The 22880-nt window shown below is 42.5% G+C and overlaps 1 protein-coding gene across 1 annotated transcript in view; it reads left to right on the top strand.

The window, feature by feature from the left end:
• The window catches only part of asb15b (ankyrin repeat and SOCS box containing 15b), a gene marked incomplete at its 5' end in the record, with an annotated part of 46439 nt that overhangs the window by 2184 nt on the left and 21375 nt on the right, over window positions 1–22880 (top strand). The window contains 3 exons of the mRNA XM_080420605.1: window positions 7151–7259; window positions 8361–8413; window positions 12508–12639. Coding sequence (XP_080276731.1) covers window positions 7151–7259; window positions 8361–8413; window positions 12508–12639 — 294 coding nt within the window. The remainder of the gene's footprint in view (window positions 1–7150; window positions 7260–8360; window positions 8414–12507; window positions 12640–22880) is intronic.

Here is a 22880-nt window from a genome sequence, read left to right as displayed (position 1 = left end):
TGCGAGCAAGCCAACGGTGCCGGAGGTTAGCTGTACACAGACAGAATGACGGATGGACACACGGACGGACACATGGACACACGGACGGACGGACAGGGGGCAAAACATACTCTGTCTCTCGCCATGCCTTTCGGCCTGGCGGAGACAATAACTCCCGTTGGTGATTGCATTGCATGCATAGCGTTGTAAACAGCGGTGCCTCAACGTTCTACCCACTTTGAGTTTCTCATTTACGGTCACAGTCGCAATACTCGTCAATTCACAATGTGTGGTAGGCCCCTACTTGGACCTACTGTAACAAGAACATCTATCTACCGTCCCAGGGCTGTTCAGAGCAGCCGTGGAAGAGCGCAGAGCCAGCCTAGCCAGCTAGTGTGAATGATGGTCTGTCTCACTGTAACCACGCACACGCGCGCGCACACACACACTCACACGTGCTGTGCGTGCACACACACATATTACACACAAATGTCCTCCCTCGCTCTCTCTCTTCCTCCTGTGTGTGTGTGTGTGTGTGTGTGTGTGTGAGTGTGTGTGTGTGTGTGTGTGTGTGTGTGTGTGTGTGTGTGTGTGTGTGTGTGTGTGTGTGTGTGTGTGTGTGTGTGTGTGTGTGTGTGTGTGTGTGTGTGTGTGTGTGTGTGTGTGTGTGTGTGTGTGTGTGTGTGTGTGTGTGTGTGTGTGTGTGTGTGTGTGTGTGTGTGTGTGTGTGTGTGTGTGTGTGTGTGTGTGTGTAAGTAAGTAAGTAAATTTTATTTATATAGCACTTCTCACAGAGATGGCTCACAAAGTGCTTCACATACATAGAGATTAAAAACAAAACAAGGTATTAAAATAAGTAGAGCAGTAAAAAGCCTGTACAATAAACTCAAGTATACAGCAAATAATGATACAACGTGGACATACAATCAAATAACATTTGTAAAAGCTTGTTCAAATAATAGCGTTTTAAGATTGTATTTAAAAATGTCAACAGAAAGTGCAGTTCTCAAGGCAAGTGGAAGAGCATTCCACAGCTTGGCAGCTACAGCCCGAAAGGCTCTGTCACCTTTTGTAATTAGAGTAGTGTTGGGAACTTTTAACAGACCCTCTTCAGCAGACCTAAGGGCCCTCCCTGGCACATAACGTGGGACCAGGTCGGTTAAGTATTTCGGGGCCTGCCCATGCAAAGCCCTGTAGGTGAGCACCAGGACCTTGAAATGGACCCTAAAGTCTACAGGAAGCCAGTGTAATGAGGCCAGGACTGGGGTGATGTGGCACCTTCTGCTGGACCTGGTCAACAGTCTGGCAGCAGCATTCTGAATTTGCTGGAGGCGGTTCATGTTTGATTTATTGAGGCAGGTGAATAGTGAGTTGCAATAATCCAACCGTGAGGAGACAAATGCGTGTATAATCATTTCAAGTTCTGGGAGGGAGACAATTGACCTAAGTTTTGCTATGTTCCTAAGGTGTGAGTGTGTGTGTGTGTGTGTGTGTGTGTGTGTGTGTGTGTGTGTGTGTGTGTGTGTGTGTGTGTGTGTGTGTGTGTGTGTGTGTGTGTGTGTGTGTCACTCACATGGATGTCTCGGAATAATGAAGTAGGCCTAAATCCACATGGAAAAAGTATTAAAAACTCATCAATAAGAATCCAAATAGCCTAGTACAGTCAATCCAACAGGCAAATAGAATCTCCGTCCCGCAACCGAACAGAAAATTTAAATAAACGTCTCACCGGAATGAATTGATGAGCCCCGGCCCCTGACCCTGTGCATTATAACTCAAGGTGCGTGGAGCATGCATTTTGGCATCCAAAGAGATTAAAGTTACCCGACCACAGACCAAAAATATCAAAGAAACAACATCAGGGCTTTACACATAAAGGATGCGGCATTATATATTAATATTACTCCTGCTTCCCCGATCTTGCGCAATGTCATAGAGATGATTGATCTTGTAGTGCTGCCAGTCTCTCGCCAGTCTACTTACTCAAGACAGGTAAAATGCTGATAGGTCTACTGTTTCTGTTTGGACCTGCAAATGGCTCCCTACTGGGTTTTTTTTTTGACAGAGGAGTAACCTTTGCAATATTCCACATCAGGATAAGCACATTCCTTAACGGCATAAGGTTGCAGTGAAGTGCTAGTCAGTCACATTGTCAGTTACTGTGAAGTAGGAGATCAAGAACTTCCACAGAAAGGGGATCTAGAATTCTTAGAATCTCAATAAGGGGACGTGTACTGGATTGCCTGTCATCATTATGAGGATTGTGTCCGCTCACTCAACAGATTAGAAAGGGTAACCGTGGGTTAGGAAAAGATAAGTGGTTCTCAACCTTTTTTGAGCTCTGGACCACTTGCATATTTCAGTTAAATGATGACTGTTAAGGACTTGATATAATTTGCTGTGCGTAGTATCATGCAACAAATTATATCAAGCCCTTAACAGTCATTATTTCATTTCAAGCTTTCCCCCCCCACACCACTCCTATTAATTCAAATATTTTCTTAAATTTGATGGTACAATTCATTCATTCATTCATTCATTCATTCATTTATTTATTTATAGACAACCTGCAGGGTTAATTATGCCAGGGACCACTAGTAGGCCATGGACCATTGGTTGAGAAACAGCGCTACTGTATAAAGCATTATGTAGACCCTCCAGAAAAACTTTTTGATTATGCGGGCTAAAACTCTTGATTATACGGGCTAAAATCCTTGATTTTGCGATGAAATATGCTGGGTTTTTTGCAATTTTATGCGGTGAAATTGCGGGATTTAGCAAAATATGCGGAAAGTTGTGAAATATGCGGCAATATGCGAAATATGCGATATGCAGAAAGTTGTGAAAAATGCTAAATATGTGAAAAGTTGCGAAATATGCGATGCGAAGCGCATATTATGCGATGCGAAGCGCATATTATGCGATGCGAAGCACATATTATGCGATGCGATGCGCATATTATGCGATGCGAAGTGCATATTATGCGATGCGATGCATATATTATGCGATGCGAAGCGCATATTATGCGATGCGAAGCGCATATTATGCGATGCGAAGCACATATTATGCGATGCGATGCGCATATTATGCGATGCGAAGTGCATATTATGCGATGCGATGCATATATTATGCGATGCGAAGCGCATATTATGCGATGCGAAGCGCATATTATGCGATGCGAAGCGCATATTATGCGATGCGCATATTATGCGATGCGATGCGCATATTATGCGATGCGAAGCGCATATTATGCGATGCGATGCGCATATTATGCGATGCGATGCGGCCTTTTTGAAAAAACGTTACCCCCGCATAATTATGCACCATTTTGATGATTATGCGGTAAATTCTGCGATCGCATAATCGCATTTTTCTGGAGGGTCTAATTATGAGTATTTGAGTTATTATAACTAATTATAACTAACTAGACCATACCCGTGAGGGGATATGCGCACATGATCTGGCAACCCGGGAGCCAGCGAACACAAAAACGCTAATAAACAGCTGCCATTTGGGGAAAGCGAAAAACAGGCTTTGCTGTTCCGTGCACATGGTAATGGTCAATGTCTGTGTGCAAATCATAGACTGTATAAAATGAATGGACAGCGTTAGGCCCCTAGACTCAACAGACCGTAAATGAAGCCGATTGTTCAGCTGTGTGCAATCCGCCATCTTTCAATATCGCGTCATATCCTGCAGAATGACACCAGACCATTATTGGTTCGGTAGCTTCTCAATCAAAAGCGGGGGCGGGGAATGAATGCTATTGGTTGTGTAGCTTGTCAATCAAATCATCCCGCCCCCCCCCCTAGAGCATAACCTACTTTAATGTCAATTTTAAAATAAATGGGACCATAGTTTACCAAAACGCATATCATGATGATTGAAAGGAGACTTTAAACTAGCGACTGGAAGCATATAGTATTTATGACCATTTTTATTAAGAAAATAAGAAGAAAGTAAGAAAATCTAGTCTAAAGTTTGTCAAAAACCCATCCGCTTGCGTTAAAATAAATTCTTTCTGACACCAGCAGGGGTAAAACAGCAAAACTACAAGCCATTCATATGAACTGTCTCTTCTGTATTGGCGTCAATGTAAAAATCTCAAGCTGGCCCCTTGGTGCAAATGCAGAGAAATTGCTCCAGCCACTGAGGAGAACCAGGCAGAAGAGTTTTTGGGCTCACCACACAAAGCTTTGTAGAATTATAGGATGACGTACTGATTATACAGATGACGTACTGACATAAGACTTAGTATTGAGCAAACATGCAAGGTCAAGGTTTCAGCCCCATAGCTGAATTGAATATATATATATATATATATATATATAGTTCAATATTTCATCAAAATGCATAAAAACAATGAACAAGAACTCTGACTTCCTGTGGCCAGCCTGTGACAGTCGTTTATCACATACAGTATCGATGAGGCATTATAGATGGCTAGACTCCTGCAGAGCCACGCGTCAAAAACAATCACAGAAGCAGGTTCTGGACGGGTTCACATTACGGAAGGTTCGGGGTTAAGACTTTGTAGCGGAAAAAGGCTGTTCGTTTTCTCTGCGTCTGGAAGATGTCACAACTGGGCCACCCCTGACTCATTCACAGTGACATGCTCAGGAAATTGAAAGAATATGGTGAACATGCTGTATAGCTTCTAATGCCCTGCATCTACAGGGCTGTTACTGATTGCCACGTGAGGCACAAGAAGGGAGGATAATGCTCACTGTAGTATAAAATAATTAAACAACTTATAGTTTCCATGGGACAGTACATTTTATGTTTTAACAAAGCCAACTAACTTGTGTTGATGTCCCTGCACCTGTGCTTGTCTCTTGTGAGTGGCCGAATTGCGAGCTTATATTTGGGCTATTTTTGTTTCATTGAAAGAAATTAGCCTGTAATGACATGCCCAAAATAGGGATGCCAGGTTGAACGTGGTTAAGTCTGTCTGTGGATTTATAAAAATATAACCAATTAAAAGTATTAACTAAGGACTAGCCATTCGATAGGGCGAGTTAGGATGTGACTAGGTTTCTGACTAGGTAACATGGATGAAACATATGGTGGTAATTTGCCAACCAGGGCTTTATGAATGAAGAGGTGCCAATGATTATTGCGTCTCTCAGTCAGAGAATACCAGCCCACCTTATCATACAGGACACAATGATGAGTATTGTAGTTGTCACCAGTAATAAACTTCAGAGCATGAGTCCAGTACAGATACAAATGTGGCTTTGATAATCCTTTTCCTACAGAGCATGGGGAAACTAATTTTATTTCTATATAGGCAGCCAATCTTTTGACAGAGTTTTACAACAAGATTATCTATGTGATGTTTGAAATAAAATGTCATATAATACGTCATAATGTCCAGGGGGTGTACTGGTACATCAAGCCGCCTCATGCTACAGAAACAGGAGATAGGCTCCTGCCCCTATGGGCCCAGTGGTGGGAAAAGTACTCAAATGTTTTACTTAAGTAAAAGTATCAATACTGCAATGTAGAAGTACTCTGTTACAAGTAAAAGTCCCGAATTCCAAATTTACTTGAGTAAAATTACAAAAGTATTGGTATCAAAAAGTACTTAAAGTACCAAAAGTAAAAGTACTGAAATGTTTGAAAATAGCAGATCTACAAGCTCACAACGTGTCGCGATGCGACACGTTGTGAGCTTGTAGATCTGCTATTTTCAAATAGCCTAGGTATAAAATACCTAGGCTAGGTATAAAATAGGGCTAAAGTGGTTAATGTATGTTTTATAATGTAATCATTTACATCCGCAAAGTAAAATAATTGTAGTGGAGTAAAAGTACAATATTTGCCTCCGAGATGTAGTGGAGTAAAAGTAAAAGTATAGACAATTGGAAATACTCAAGTAAAGTAAAAGTACCTCAAAATTGTACTTAACTACAGTACTTGAGTAAATGTACTTAGTTACTTTACACCACTGTATGGGCCACATGACTCGGGTACCATTGGTTCCCAAGGCTACTTACTATATGAATACCTTACATCATGTCAATAACGCCATGGATCATGTACCATGATATATGGGGAATCTTGTGTAGACCACTGGTTTTCAACATGAGCTCCCTAGCTTGAGATTGATAGTAAGAGCCAAATGGACCCTTGCAGGTCTGTATTCACTCTGAGAGCTCTCAGAATTAACATTGAGTATTTTATAGTGTAGATTGAGGTCCCAGAGAATAAAAAAGAGTGTCCGTGGCCGAATACAAATCAAAGTGGGGGTCCCTGAAATTAAAAAGTTGGAGAACCACTATTTATGGAGGACCATTATGTCCGACCACTTGAAAGTAGCCATACCCCTGGCTAACCAATCCCTGATATGACTGCTAGAACGACAACGACACCAGATGAATATAATTAACACTAAATAACCGCTATACATTTTGATTGATGTACTATGCGACATGACATGTAATAAAGTTAGAGGCAGAGTTAATTCAAAGTGCATTCTTAACACAAACTGCTGACAGATTATGCTTCTAAAACATGTGGCTTCATTTTTGGAATGATCCTGCCTAGCATGATGCATAACCACTTTAAAACATATATTTTATTGACTATATTTCATTGACCGGGGTACTCTAGGGGTCTATACTTCTTCCCCCCCCCCCCCCCACATCAAATCTACTCGCCGAAAATAGCCGATCTACAAGCTCACAACACGTCTTAGATCTGCTATGCTCAACGAACTTTCGCATATTACGACATGTCAGAATTGGGACGCTATAGGGTTCATGTGCTTATGGGCGAACATAGCTGAATGGGTAGAGAGGAGGGGAGCACCCCGCACCCATCACTCCCGCCCCCTATACCCCTCCATCCCCTTACTACCATCAGCTATGCAAGCAGGTGTGTAACTGATGACAATTAGGAGAATGATAACGGGTGCTCCCGATCTGATCAACTGGAGGCAAGTCTACACCCACACACAACACAAAGACAGAGATACCAAGTCAAAATGAATTTCTCCTTTTTATAACTACAGTTTTTTTTACTTTAAAGCGAGCCCACATTGTTTCTTCAGGAACAATATTTCTAGTTATTATTATTATTATTAATAATAGAATGAGCTGCTTGTGTTCAGTAGACTGTGTATTTGGCAGAAGCGGAGTTAAAGAACAACATTTTGTCTCCCCCACAGCGATGGGTGACGGTGAGATGGAAGGTCTTGATGAGGAGATCTTTAACTTTGCAATCCAGGAGAGCATTCAGGACGCCTACAGGCCTCCATGCTCTCAAGAAGCCAACAGGTACTGTACGGTATGGAGAGCATTTCAGATTACAGTTCATGCCCGCATCTCATGCCACCAACCTCATTTAATCTAAACGATATAATAAACAGGGGCACACTCCATCCTGCTGGCTCACCTGGTCAGAGCGCATACCCTACAAATAAGTCTTTCCTGCAGCTTGCCCGGGTTCGAGTTCCACCCGAGGATCTGATCGGTTGCATGTCATCCCATCTCTCTCCTGTCTCTCCTGTCTCTCCTGTCTCTCTGTTCACTGTCTCTATCAAAATAAAAGCACAAATGCCGAAAGAATGATCTAAAACAAAACAATGGTATTCTGACCATTTCCTTGAGGTTAACTCTTTCGCCAGACTTATTGGCACTTGTGTCGTCCCAGTGCCAGGAAAAAGGTGCATTTTTCCTCCGTTTGTTTTTTAACATTGGAGTGAATGGAGCAGCAATTTTTTGGATAGCGTTATCTCCTAGTTCCTTTGAGATAAACAAAAAAAAACAAGACCAAAAAAAATAATATATAAAATGAGAGCCATGAGAGCCATAGAGCCATCGGACGGGAATTCCCGTTCTTGGCAATAAAAGAGTTAATGTGACCAAAACAAATGAAATGGTCACATATTCTAGACGAACTGGAAGAGAAATCCCACTCACTACTCACCAAGTTCAATGATGAGCCCATTCATACCATACAAAATATAATGAACAGACAAAAGACTTTACAGACATACATTATGCTCAACAGACAGATTAAAAACAGGTTTCTATCAGAATGCTATGAATTGAAACAGAATGCTATGAATTGAAACAGCTGACGCTATGAATTGAAACAGAATGCTATGAATTGGGGGCGGCCTTTGTTGAATGGGTAAAGTGGCCGCCTGCAAAACAGAAGGTCCCCGGTTTGCCTCCCAGCCAATCACACACGGCTATGTGTTAGTAGGTGTGTCCCCCCCCCTCCCGGAACGGATTTTCCCCTGCAAGACTAAAAAGGTCTCCCTCCTAAACAGCATGCTATCAATTGGATGGCTTTTATATGAAACTGTACAATTGAACTTGTCTATCACCTGCACAATAATCAACATTAAAACCTGTTTCAATGTATATTAGGAAGGAAAAGAACAGTGAAGACCATAGAAAAATAATTGCCGCCATTGAGCAAGGTAAGAGGCTAAATTGTGGGGAAAGAATTCATTTGAGATGGGGTTCAGTGTGTGGTGTGTGTGTGTGCGTGGGGGGGGGGGGTACCTGCTTCATGTCGCTCTCCGCTAAGGGATCCTTGGCCTGAAAAACGTTGATGACCCATGCTTTAGAAACTTTACCTTTTTTTTTTTGGAACGGTAACTCCAGTTATGTCTAATCAATTACCCTGTTTAAATGGTGCATTTGTTAAATGGTGCATAACTCCTCCAAACACATACTGTAGCACTCAGTTTACACTCAAAGGACTGCAATGGAATTAAGCTCAAGCTTTTTTTACCAGGTTGCAACCTGGTCTACATCTACACTCGCTAGTCGTGACTTTTGTGGCACTTTTTCCTCATTGGCTGGTCCTTTAGCCAATGAGGGCTCAATGTCCTCTCAGAATATGGGATGCATAACGACCCACAATACTGTGTTCGGCCACTGTGTGTATCTCTATGGTCTGTGGCACTGTTGCGTGAAAAAAAACGTGTGGTCGTGGCCACCAAACAAACTATTGACTTGACTCCTCATCCACACACACACACACACACACACACACACACAGCGCCGCCTCCAACAGCGACCCAGAAAAAAACAAGACAACGCACACAAGCCCTTACTGAGCATAGACATATAAAGGTAGACGCCTCCTTCGGCTCTGAGGCGTGCGTATCTCGGCCGTGCTTCCACTTCCTTCCGCTTCAGCAGGGCAAGCTGGAAACTTCCGTGTGCGTCACAGAAGGGGGCGTTCGGTAGGCCAATCAGAGGCAGGTGGGGCGGGTCTTTTCTTAAGAGGCAGACGCGCAGCAACTAGTCAGTTAGACGCGATGTGATTGGCCAGTAGTCAAACAGCCCTGCGGAAGAGCCTTGTATTGAGATACCAGTCGCTCCAATGAACTGCAGAGGCCAATGAGGTATCTAGGTTTCTATATCTATGTTACTGAGGCACACAAACTGACTCCGTTCTAAATCTACTATTTACTGCCATTTTGGCCGTTTTTGTCAGTCCGCAAGCGAAAGGGTACAGGACCACGGGTCCATTTGGTTCCGTGTAGGGACGCTGGAGAGAGAAACCTGGTATAATATGACTGGGTCATATCTTGTTTGTGTTCTATCTTTTTGACAGATATGCAGCCTACATATGGTCATGTACTGTGTATGTATTTTTGTCAATTAAAAACATCAGCTTCAATGGATATTTTAAAATCTCTCCCGACTCAATCTCAATGCGAAGATTTCCGTCAAGGACCCCCAAATTGATATATTTTGGCCCCAAACCCCCATTTTAAAAAACCCCATAAGGGAATATTTGGGTTCAAATCTTTCAAAGATGTTTTTGAAGATGTCTTGAAAATAGCTGGTCTATGTTGTGAGCTTGTAGATCTGCTATTTTCGAATAACCGAAGAATACAGGCTAAAGTATTTTAAACTGTTCCTCATTTGCTGGCGACCCCCTGGAACCACCAAAACCACAGACCTAAACAATCATTGTCCCATCTCCAAATTGCCCATGTTTAAATGGTGCATTTGGTAAATGATGCGGCCATAGCTTAGTGGCTAGAGGGGCCCTCTGGTAGTCAGAAGGTCACCGGTTCACCTACCGGCATGCCCTTGTCTACGTTGTCAAAGTGTCCCTGAGCAAGGCACTTGAACTCTAGCATCCACTATTTTTGGAGGGGAACAGCAAGATATAGTCGTTATTGTATTTATTTATTTTTATTTTCCAAAAAATATATAAAAAATAAATGAAAAAAGTTATCGATAAAACACGGCCCCCTCGCGTATTAGGAGGGCAGGGTGAGTCACCAGAACCAAGGACGGGTGTTTTTGACGAATCTAACATGTTAAAAATGGAGTTTGAAGTTATAATGGGTTTGTATAGGAAGGGGGCGTGTCTGATAAAATGAATATCAAATATCTAAATACTGAATCAAGTTAAAAACGGTCTGGGGGCTCACAAAAGCCTGAGTAGACGATAAAATGACCAAAAGTTTTTTTGAAAGTGAAATATCCCTTTAATGCTAGTAAAATTAAGTTAATACTGTTCTCAAGAGCCTAAAATATTAATTATGAAATTTAGGCCACATACCACATGGACTCCCCATTTTGATTCCCGGCCGCCCAACCCATTTGCTGCATGTCACTCCCCTGCTCTCTCTCTGGTTTTCCTGTCTCTCCACACTATAATTATTGTCAATAAAGGGCGAAAAAACGCCATTAAAAACTTTCTCCTATGATGCCACTAGCTCTTGGAATGGCTTCCAACACACTTTCCCTCTCTGGAAGAGTTTGATTTCTAGCCATGATGTCTCAAGCTGCAACTGTTTTAATTGAGTTGTATTGTTCTGTCTGTTGACATTTTGTTTTGTTTCTTAATTTGTCAGTTTGTTTTATTTGCATTTTATGGTTCTGTGATTCATATGTGTCTTCCTGTAAAGCCTGTGATCTCGACAACTTCGGAAATGAAAGAAACCTCAAGCTGTCTTTTCCAGAATAAATAAAATGTTTTGAAATGAAATGAAACATGACCACATGCATGCTATTGGCATGCATATTTATGTGTGTCTGGCTTTTCGCCGCTTGTGTGGTGTGCCTGTGTGTGTGTGTGTGTGTGTGTGTGTGTGTGTGTGTGTGTGTGTGTGTGTGTGTGTGTGTGTGTGTGTGTGTATCCCTCTATGTTATGTTTGTCTGCGCTGTTATGGCTCCCCTCTGTGTGTGCATGTGTTGCCCTCTGTGTGTGTGTGTGTGTGTGTGTGTGTGTGTGTGTGTGTGTGTGTGTGTGTGTGTTAGGGCATTCACAACTAATGATTTTTACTAGTCGACTCATTTGACCAAGTAGTAGTCGACTAGTCGACTAGTCGAAATTTACATTTGAAAAAAATTACAGAAGAAAAAAAATATATATATATATATATTATTATATATTTTTTTAGGGGGGGGCATTGTTTTAATGCCATCCTACTACTATATTACTATTATTATTATCCTCCTGCCCTTATTTTTATGGCGTTTTAAGGGAAGCGCTTCTGGCACAGCAGCACAGCACCACAGCAGCGTCTCCAAGGATCCCCATTGCCCAATAATAGGCTTTTATTGGGCATACTTTTGACCCCCTTTTGATAAAAAATTAAGTCAGGAGGATAATAATAATAGTAAGATGGGCCATTACTATGGCATTAAAACAAATTACAAAAAAATAAAATAATAATAATAATAATTTTTTTCCCCAACTATTCGACTAGTACCAACAGAGTCGACTAGTGGTTATAATAGTCGACTAGTTGACTAGTTGGTGAAAGCCCTAGTGTGTGTGTGTGTGTGTGTGTGTGTGCGTGTGTGTGTGTGTGTGTGTGTGTGTGTGTGTGTGTGTGTGTGTGTGTGTGTGTGTGTGTGTGTGTGTGTGTGTGTGTGTGTGTGTGTGTGTGTGTGTGTGTGTGTGTGTGTGTGTGTGTGTGCGCGCGCGCGTGTGTGTGTGTGTGTGTGTGTGTGTGTGTGTGTGTGTGTGTGTGTGTGTGTGTGCGTGTGTGTGTGTGTGTTGGGCATGATGTTAAACTGCCCCGTTGTATCATCAATGTAGTAGGTGCAGTGGATGCATTTGCAACTTCTGTGAACTATGTAGCTTGCAGGCAATAGACCTGGCGGCCTTCCAGTGGTATGTCCGTCCGCTGTCGGAATAGCAATGGGTGGACTAACAGGCCCATGAGAACAACTACAGAGAGCGCTTTAACACCAAGCAGCAGTGAACTAAGAACTTTGTTTCCTCATGGTGATCCAGCCACATACCCACGGACTGGTTGTTGGAGGGTTTCGACAACTTGGGATGCCCGAAGACGAGGCAGAAAGGCTGGCAAAGTATCGTGCCGTCTCTGCTGCCATATACTGTATGGCGGAGCCACCGCTATACTTGTGCCCATGGAGTGCTGAGTGACGTGCGTGTTGTTGTATCATGAGGACACATCCATGAGTTTGTGAATGTAACCTTTACTGCACCTAAAATATTTGTGTCCCTGTATGTTTTCCCTGTGTGTGGACATAAACAAACTGTTAAACTGTGTGTGTGATCTGTTCCCAGATGATGTGAACAGCCTCCTAAAGCTGTCAGGCAGAGTGGCTGCCTTCAGAGAGACAGACAGCAGGGGTTGGCTCCCACTGCACACAGCTGCCGTGCAGAGAAGTCTGGACATTCTGGATACAGTAGTACAAGGTAAAATGGTATAAATGGATCTGCATCTATATAGCGCATGATGGGTCTTCAACAAGAGGTGGTTCGGGACCCCTAGGGGGTCCTCAAGAGGTAGTACAGGGGGCCGCCAAATCTTTGTGTGATTTCTTAATTTTTTTCATTAATCAGCTGAACTCCTGCATCCCAGCCGAAAATCGTCGATCTACAGTGCAAGCTCACAACATGTGAGATTTGGTGTAGAGGGGGAAAAAAGAGCAGACCAAGTACACAGCCGATATGAATATGAATCCAACATATTAATAGAAAAGATAATGTGTAAAAACAAACAAAAGAAAACATGAATTTACACAATATATATATATATATATAAATGTATTAATCAGCAATTTAATTAATCCTAGATTTCATAATAAACATTATTAGGTTTTGTATTAGCACTCTCTCTCTGTCTATTTCTCTTTCTCTGTATGTTAATCAGCTTCATCTCAAGCAGTGGTCTTGAGCTGAGGGGGACTTTGGGGATAAGATATTATCTCTTTGATGCGACCATATGGGTATCTGTCTGTTTGATCTACCTAAATGATGTTGGTAACATGGGGAGGGGTCATAAAATGCAATGAGACAGGATACCACCTATAGGGGCCCTAATCTTTTCATCTCTCTAATAAATGTAATAATAATAAATTGTATTTGAAACACACTTTATATTTGAAACAAATCCCAAAGTGCTACATGTAAAAAAAAAACAAGAACAAAAAAACAATAATAATAAAACAGTGAAATGAATAAAATTCAGATCAAAGCTCAGCTAAAACACAGTTAAGAAGAAGTTTAAAAAGTTAAACAAACCCACATGGCATCATCACTGAGTTCATTCTAGGCAAATGCCTTGTTAAAGAAAAGTCCCCTTTTAAAGGTGTCAAGTTCAAGGTGCTCTCAGATGGTCAGGGAGGGCATTCCACAGCCAGAGCGGAAGGCCCGATCCCCCATGGTGCAGAGCTTCGTTGTGTGGGAATCATGTGTGTAGAAATCATAGTAAACTGCATGGGAACAGTTTAAACATTTAGACACATATACTAGTAGTATTAGCAGTAGTAGTAGCAGCAGTAGAAGCATAACAAAGGAAAGTACCGGGGGAGGGGTGTTAGACAGGGGCCAGGTAGATAGGTGTGAAGCTAGGTGAGCCAGGTGTGAGCCTGAACAATGGAAACCATGGCAACTGAGCCATTAGCTACAGCACACACACCCACAACACCAATACCAATTGAATATCCAACCTCAGCAAAGCTTAAGAAAGAAACGGGTATTTACAAGACTGAACTCCTGACAAATAACATAGAGACACTTTATGCAGACTGTGACTCAAGGAAGCTTGTAACAAACCTAATCTTTTTCACACATAGACCTCAGGCATGGATTGAAGCCACACAAGAGCACTACACAGAGATAAAAAAGGGACCACTGACTGAGGGATGTAGCCTTAAAATGCACTCAGAGGAAGGAACCACCACTGTAAACATTTACAACTCTGGAAGAGTAACAATCCAGGGGAATAGAACACCCATAGAGAATGACTTCACCAAAATCAGGGAGATGGCACAAGAAAAGTGCACTCCAAACAGTATAGACACAGACACAACAACACATCCAGCCACAGTAGAGAGTCCACTCCCCACCCCCACCCCCACCAATCAGTGCCAAACCTGCTTACCAAGTTGGCTGATCAATTCCATAGCTTAGAATATAGGCAAGTACAGATGGAGCAACAGCTGTTGGAGTATAGGCAAGAACAGACAGCTCCAAGGGCCAGTGCCACAAAGGAACAGGAAGAGAGTGAGACTGTCCAAGACAGTGAGTTGAATCTCAGACAGGAGTTGGTACAGCTACGGGAACATATGGGAAAGGAGATAAGACAGCTAAAGGAAGACATGGGAAAGGAGGTAGCAAAGCTAAGAGAAAGACAGGAAAAGGAAATAGCAGAGACTAGGGAAAGTATGAGAAAAGACACAGAACAGCTAAGGAGAATGACAGAAAAGGAAACAGGGCTACTCAGGAGAGAGATAGAAAGGCTGGAAAGGGAAGCAAGACCAACCAGCAATCAGCAGGGAGGGTTAGAAATAGCAGATAACCTTGACCAATCAGCGGTACCTCAAAGCCAAGTACTCTCCCAAGAGATCGTTCAAGAAGAGGACTCACCCCAACCCACCCCCACTGCTACACCTCCAGAAAACCGCCAGCTACAAAACCCAGAAATTGTACTCCTGACTGACTCAAATGGGAAATACATCGATGCAAGAAAGCTCTTCCCAAAGCACAGAGTTGAACATATCAGATGTCGAAACACAGCACGTGCAATGGAGCTATTGACAAGGGACCGGCTGGGCTCCCCCAGCCACATAATAATCCACACCGGCACAAACGACATATGGGTACAGGAAGACCACGAGATGGTTATGTCTACCAAGGGAATGATAGAGAAAGCCACCTCAACATTTCCCAACGCAGAAGTAGTCATCTCGGCACTGCTACACAGAGGCGACGTCGAATACGACTACATCAACGCAGTCAACGCACAGACTTCCAGAATCTGTGCAAGGAAGAGTAAGGTCCACTTCGCAGAACACCCAACCCTGCACAAGGGAAGCCTACACGACCAGGTACACATCCGCAAGGCTGAAATTCCAACCTTTGCAAAGAGCCTGAAGGACATCGCACTCGACTGCGACTATCCTACAGACACAACACCCTACAAACGCAACCATCATGGACAACATCCTACACCCAGAGGACACCGCACTGCACACAGAGGACACTCTACTAGACGTCACCACCCCTATCAACCTAGCAGACCCTCTCCTAGACACCCCTCCGCTCAATCCAGACCCCATGCCACACAACAGGGTGGCCCACCCACACCCCTGATGCCTATCCTCACTGCTCCACCCAGACCTCATCCCACACACAGCTCACCCACACCACTGATGTCCATCCCATACACTCTTGCATCAGCCTCACCACCGCCCACTCTCCCCCTCCCTCTCCAACCATACACATACGCACAGGCGGTGACCAGAGCCATCCCCAGCACACACAGCATCGAGCAGATGTTCAGGGAATTCTACACAGCATGGGCCCAGGGCAGAACCCCTGGAATGTAACAACAATGTGAACAATGGAGTACAAATCACTCACTATATCATCCTGGAATATACAAGGTTTGAGGTCGACTGCCCTTGGCATCAAGAGCAGAACCCCAGACTTTGCCAAAGAGATTGCAAACATAGACATCATTGTTCTACAAGAGACATGGCACAGAGGGGACGGCCCCACTGGCTGTCCTACTGGCTACAGAGAACTCATGGTACCATCTACAAAACTGGCAGGAGTCACCCAGGGAAGGGACTCTGGAGGTATGCTAATATGGTACAGAACTAATCCACGCCATTAAGCTAGTAAAAACTGGAACTTCTTCCATCTGGCTAGAAATAAACAAGGAACTTACCACAACCGAAAAAAATGTCTACCTGTGTGCCACCTACATCCCCCCAATTGAATCCCCTTACTTTACAGAGGACTTTTTCCCCACACTAGAAGAGGATATCAGCCGTTTCCAGGCACACGGTCACATTGTAATTTGTGGAGACCTAAATGCCAGAACAGGACAAGGGCCTGACACCCTCAACACACAGGGAAACAAACACTTACCAGGAGGGGGTAACATCAGCTCCCCAATATGTCCCCCGAGATACAATCACGACAAAACAACAAACAAACATGGGTCACAACTGCTACAGCTCTGTCGCTCACTGGGTCTGTACATCGTTAACGGTAGACTCCGAGGGGACTCCTTCGGTAGATATACATACAGCTCATCCCTGGGAAACAGCACGGTAGATTACTTTATCACGGACATAAACCTGGCATCTTTCAGAGCTTTCACAGTCAGCCCGCAAACACCCCTGTCAGACCACAACAGAACCACAGCCTATCTAAACAGATCAACACACAGACACAAAGAACAAACGCCAAACAAACTACATACTATAAGAAAACGTTACAAATGGAATGAACATAGCGCAGAAGCTTTCCAAAATGCTATTAGGCAAAAACAAGTCCAACTGGATCAGTTCCTAGAAAAAACCTTTGAAGAAAACAGTGAAAGTGTAAACAGGGCAGTAGAAGGCCTCAATCATATATTTGAACTAACAGCCTCACTAGCAAACCTAAAAGTATCAAACAGGAAAGCCAGAAAACATTTTGAGAATGACAAATGGTACGATAATGATAATCTCAGGAAAAAATTAAGGAAACTATCAAACCAAAAACACAGAGACCCAGACAACCACAACACACGTCTCCAATATGGGGAAACACTGAAATAATACAAGAAAACAGTAAGAGAAAAAAGAGATCAACATGTTAGAAACCAACTGCAAGATATCGAGGATTCCATACAGACAAACAGCTTCTGGGAAAACTGGAACAGACTTAATAAGCTAAAACAGGACGAACTACCCATCCAAATGGAGATATATGGGTGAACCATTTTTCTAGCCTCTTTGGCCCAATCGAGAAGAACAAAGAGCAAAAACAAATAAAAGATAAACTACAAAACCTAGAGTCAGCCGTAAAAGACTACCAGAATCCACTAGATTCCCAAATCAACCTAAAAGAACTACAAGACAAAATAAAAACACTTAAAACCAAGAAGGCCTGTGGGGCAGACGGTATTCTAAATGAAATGATAAAATTCACCAACCTCAAATTCCAAATGGCCATACTAAAACTCCTAAATATCATGCTCAGCTCTGGGATCTTCCCCAGCACATGGAATCAAGGGCTGATAACGCCACTCCACAAAAGTGGAGACAAATATGACCCAAATAACTACCGCGGGATCTGTGGAAACAGCAACCTCTGAAAGATCCTCTGCATGATCCTCAACCACAGAATTCTAAACTTCCTCACAGAAAGCAATGTCCTGAGCAAATCACAAATTGGCTTTCTACCAAAATATCGCACAACAGACCACATTTACACTCTAAACACCCTAATTGACAACCAATTAAACAAAAACAAAAGCAAATTATTCTCCTGCTTTGTCGACTTCAAAAAAGCATTCGATTCAATTTGGCATGAGGGTCTGATGTACAAACTGTTGGAAAGTGGCATTGGGGGGAAAACCTATGACATCATAAAATCAATGTACACTAACAACAAATGCGCAGTTAAAATAGGCGAAAAGCACACAGACTTTTCCCCCAAAGCCGAGGAGTTAGACAGGGATGCAGCCTGAGTCCAACACTCTTCAACATATATATCAACGAATTAGCAAAAATGTTAGAACAGTCCACAGCTCCAGGCATCCCCTTGGCAAACACAGAAATCAAATGCTTACTTTTTGCAGATGACCTGCTGCTGCTGTCTCCAACCAAGGAAGGACTACAGCAGCAACTTGATCTCCTACACAAATTCTCCCAGACATGGGCCCTGACAGTGAACCTAACTAAGATCATGATATTTCAAAAAAGATCCAGCCGCCAAAACCATCAATTTTTCCTAAATACAATCCCACTAGAACAAACAAAAAACTATACCTACCTTGGCCTAAACATCAGCAGCACAGGGAACTACAACCAAGCTGTAAAGGACCTGAGAGACAAGGCAAGAAGGGCATTCTATGCTATCAAAAGAAACATCAAAATAGACATCCCAATTAAAACCTGGCTTAAAATACTGGACTCTGTGATAGAACCAATTTCCCTCTATGGTTGTGAGATCTGGGGACCATTAGCAAACCATGACCTTGAAAAATGGGATAAACACCAAACCGAGACCCTACACACAGAATTCTGCAAATCCATTCTCCGTACCCAGCGAAAGACACCAAATAATGCATGCAGGGCAGAATTAGGACGATACCCACTCATAATCAAAATAAAAAAGAGAGCACTTAAGTTCTACAACCACCTAAAAGAAAGCGACCTAGATGCACTCCATAACAAGGCACTCACACACAGCGAAACTCTAGAGAGATGCCCCCTCAGCCAGCTGGCCCTGGAACTCCGGGCACAAACACAAACAGAGCCACGAGATAGAAAACCCATTGGACTAAACCAAATTATAAAACAGCAAAAGGAAAACTACCTGACACATTGGAAAGAAGCAACACAAAAGCAGAGTAAACTAGAATGCTATCTGGCCCTAAACAGAGAATACGCAGTGGCAGAATACCTGAGCACCGTGACTGACCCAAAACAAAGAAAAATCTTAACTAGGTACAGACTCAGTGAGCACAGTCTTGCGATCGAGAAAGGTCGTCACAGGCAGACCTGTATCCCGAGAGAAGACAGACTATGCACCCACTGCACACAAAATGAAGTGGAAACCGAGCTACACTTCCTAACCGTCTGTCCATTGTACCAAGACATCAGAGACACATACTTCCCACAGATTACAACCACACACAGAGATTTTGAAAACATGACCAATGACAAAAAACTCCCATATCTGCTGGGCGAAGTACAACAATGTGCAAACACAGCAGCAAGATTCGTGAGTTGCTGTGATAGGAGAAGGATATCAAACGGAACACAACCACCCTAAAGACTAATCATTGTGTATATTCCTGCACTATACCTGCACCCAGTGATCTTGGTACATAGAAATTGATCTAATGAAGATATTTTTTGTTTTGATTGTATTGCTGTATTGTTGTATTGTGCTTTCTGCTTTGGCAATGTAAACGTATGTTTTCTCATGCCAATAAAGCCCTTTGAATTGAATTGAATTGAATTGTGTGGGATTCGAGTGTGTTTCTAGAGCAAAAACAGAGCGGGTGGAGCGGGTGGAGGTCGGGGGTTTGAGGAGTTCCTTTAGATAGGACCCCTCCCACTGATAGGTAAGGAGGGAGACCGTGTACTCTATCCTAAAGGAGACGGGAAACCAGTGTAGCGAATGGAGAATGGGTGTGATATGTTCATATTTCCGCACTCTCATCAGGATCCTATAGCAGCACTGTTCTGAATGTACAGGAGCTTCTGGATGCTCTTGCTAGGGATCCCAATGAGAAGCGTGTTGCAGTAGTCAAGCCTTGAGGAGACAAAGGCGTGAACTAGTTTTTCGGCATCTGGCAGGGTGAGTGTGGGGTGGAGTCTGGCTATGTTTCTGAGGTGGAACCGTGGAAGAATGATGTTTCTGGCTGTAACGGTGCCTGTTTTCTTATCATGAATTTTGTGTTTTATTTTATTTTTTATGTCTGGGTCTGATCTCTTTGATGTTACAGTTTTTCACAATTGTTAACACACAAAAGGCACAATTTGCACACCGTTCACTTCATGTACTAATCGCTCGACCCAATTTGGCACTACTTCACACTGCCTTATCTGCATTAGACTCTGACTTTCCTTCTTTACACTCTGATGTCAATTACATTATCACCTTGTGGTCCAAACACTACACACAATGTTCAGTTGTTGCACACACTTCTCACGTAAAATCTCAAAGCATCAACCTACAACACACAAATATTCAAATCTCTAAATATTCAGGTCTGGTGAGAAATTTACACCACCGGGGCTGCTCCAGTGCCTGAGTGGTTCCAGGACCACCCACATTTTTCCGTTCTTGAGGAGTTCTTTTCAGTTTGGAGGTGGAAGGTATATGAACGGAACCCACAGAGCCGGGTCCCACTGCTCCAGGCCATGGAGGAGGCTTGTGGCTACGTCACTGTTAGGGCTGTGAATCTTCTGCTATCTCACAATTCGATTCGATTCCGATTCTTGGGGTCACGATTCCGATTTTTTTAAAACAAACGATTCTCGATTCAAAAACTATGTTTTTCTATTCAAAAAGATTCTCGATTACTGTTAAAAAAAAATCCAATTCAAAATCGATAGAGTATTTTCCCCCCCAATTCAGCCCAGAACTTGCCACTTCTCAAAAATGTCATTATACATGTCATTATTTCCAATGCTGCTTGGACAGGGAGAACATTGCCTGTGATGTGGATGAGGCCCTCTTACATGAACCGGAGGCATGATGCCTAAATCATGTAGAGAAATAAAACTTTTTTGGCTGCATATTTGTGTTTTGTTTTATGTTTGACTATGAAAAAACTAAGTAGGCCTACACTGAGTCATTTTACAAAAGGAGAAATGGCTCATTCATTGTCATTCATATGATGTGTTCCATTTATATGATTGTGTTTTAAATTTTCCCTGCAGTGTGCTGTAAATGCTTGGTAGTGTGCAGCACATGCTTAGTTGAGTGTACTGTAATGAATGGTATGTGTGTGTCATTTGAAAATATGGCTTTGTGTACCAAATGAAAACACGAGTTCCATTTTGTGAACAGTTTTGTCAACATTTGATGGCAAAGAGTCATCTTGCGAAGGGAGTGTAGGGTTTAGCATTTTGTGTGTGAGGTTTTCAGTTTTGTGTGTGCAGTTTTGAGAAAGCCGTTATTGTTTTGAGAAACGTGTGTTAACAATCGTGAAAAACTGTAACATTTGGTGAATTGTAATCTGGTTGCCTGTGTGTTATCACAAATTCTATGACAGTAGCGTATGGTGAATTCTAACGTTGACCGGGCCAGAATCTTAACCGCACAACAACGGCTGATAAGTCTATTGAGAATTACAGAGCCATTCCGGGTGGAAAACGGAACGCTCGTCCCAAAACACCAATTTTTTCCGCGGACCGAGGCCGCCGGTTTAGACGCGGGGCAGGGTGTTTCAGGACGACGGTTCTTCTTCTATTACATTTCTGAATGGAGAGGTGCTCGTCTCCGCGCAATGGAGAACCGGTTTGACGGCGAAACTGGTTTTCTAATGGCCACTCATTAACAATTCGGCCGAATGCAAATGAGCCCCATTTGAAAACAAAGGTGACTTAAAGGTTGAGGGGCTGCTAATGTTGTTATGTAGATTTTTTGGTCAACACAGGGGCAAGCAGGGTTCATACAGACCAGGCCATGGCCGCGTTGGCCCCAATGACCGTACGCCTCTGTTCTATGACCCACTTTCTGTGGCAGAGGGGTCGTAAATAAGAGGTATCCCCTACAGCTGTGTTCCCCCCAAAGTGCAAAATCCTGCTTCAGGAACACGTTATTCCACCAGTTCCTTTCCCCTCCATCAGGCGTCCCCGGCTGACAAGGGGGAAGCAGTATAGAGACCAGGATTACTGCATGTGTTTTGTGAGGGCACCTACCCTAGGGGACACAGGGGAGAACATGCAAACTCCACACAGAAAGGCTCCGGTCTATCTAAGCTATCCATCTATCCATCTATCTAGCTTACTTTAGTAATACTAACTAGTATCTCGTTTTTAAAAACTTGTAAAGTATTGGTAACAAAAACTAATTTAAACAGCGTAGATACAAACCAAAAGTATTTGGTTGAATACAAAACTGATTTAAAATAACTCTGGTACAACCCCGATCTCATGGGTTCACTTTTTAAATTACATTAAAATCTGTGGGGCTTCAGTGCAAAAGGTATAATGGGGTCAATGGACGTACAGTTTTGAGATATATTTACTTTACCGGAGTATTTCCAATTTTCAGTACTTTTACTTCTACTTCCCTACATCTCAGAGACAAATGTGGTACTTTTACTCCACTAGAATTATTTGACAACTTTAGTTACTAGTTACTTTGTAGATTTTGATTATTATTACAAAACATACATTAACCACTTCAGACCTTTATACATTTGGCGCATTTGAAAATAGACGATCTACAAGTAGGATTTGTATACATTTCATACATTTGAAAACTTGGGACATTCTGCATAATGAGTACTTTCTATTTTGGTACTTAAAGTACATTTTGATAATAATACTATTGTACTTTTACTTGTAACAGAGTATTTTTACATTGCAGCATTGATGCTTTTACTTAAGTAAACAATGTGAGTACTTTTTCTACCGCTGTTACATACATACAGTACATATATACATACATTACAATCTAAATAAATGCAATTCAATTCAATTCAATTCAAAGGGCTTTATTGGCATGAGAAAACATACATTTACATTGCCAAAAAATAAATGCACTGTGGTTGCATGTGTATTTGACATGACTGAACATGTTTTATAAACCCGTACGTGTAGTTTAATGGGAAGGTTAAGTATATACAGCAATAGGGAATATACATATCATTCATATCATACTCAACTTTTCCAAGTGCAACACATGCTTCAGCTCTCTTATCCAGGTCTCATACGTTGTTGGTACATAACTCCCAGTTAAGGAGAATC

Source organism: Gymnoscopelus braueri (genome assembly GCF_963280865.1).
Source record: "Gymnoscopelus braueri genome assembly, chromosome: 23".
NCBI lineage: Eukaryota > Metazoa > Chordata > Actinopteri > Myctophiformes > Myctophidae > Gymnoscopelus > Gymnoscopelus braueri.
This window is presented reverse-complemented; position numbering and strand designations above follow the sequence as displayed.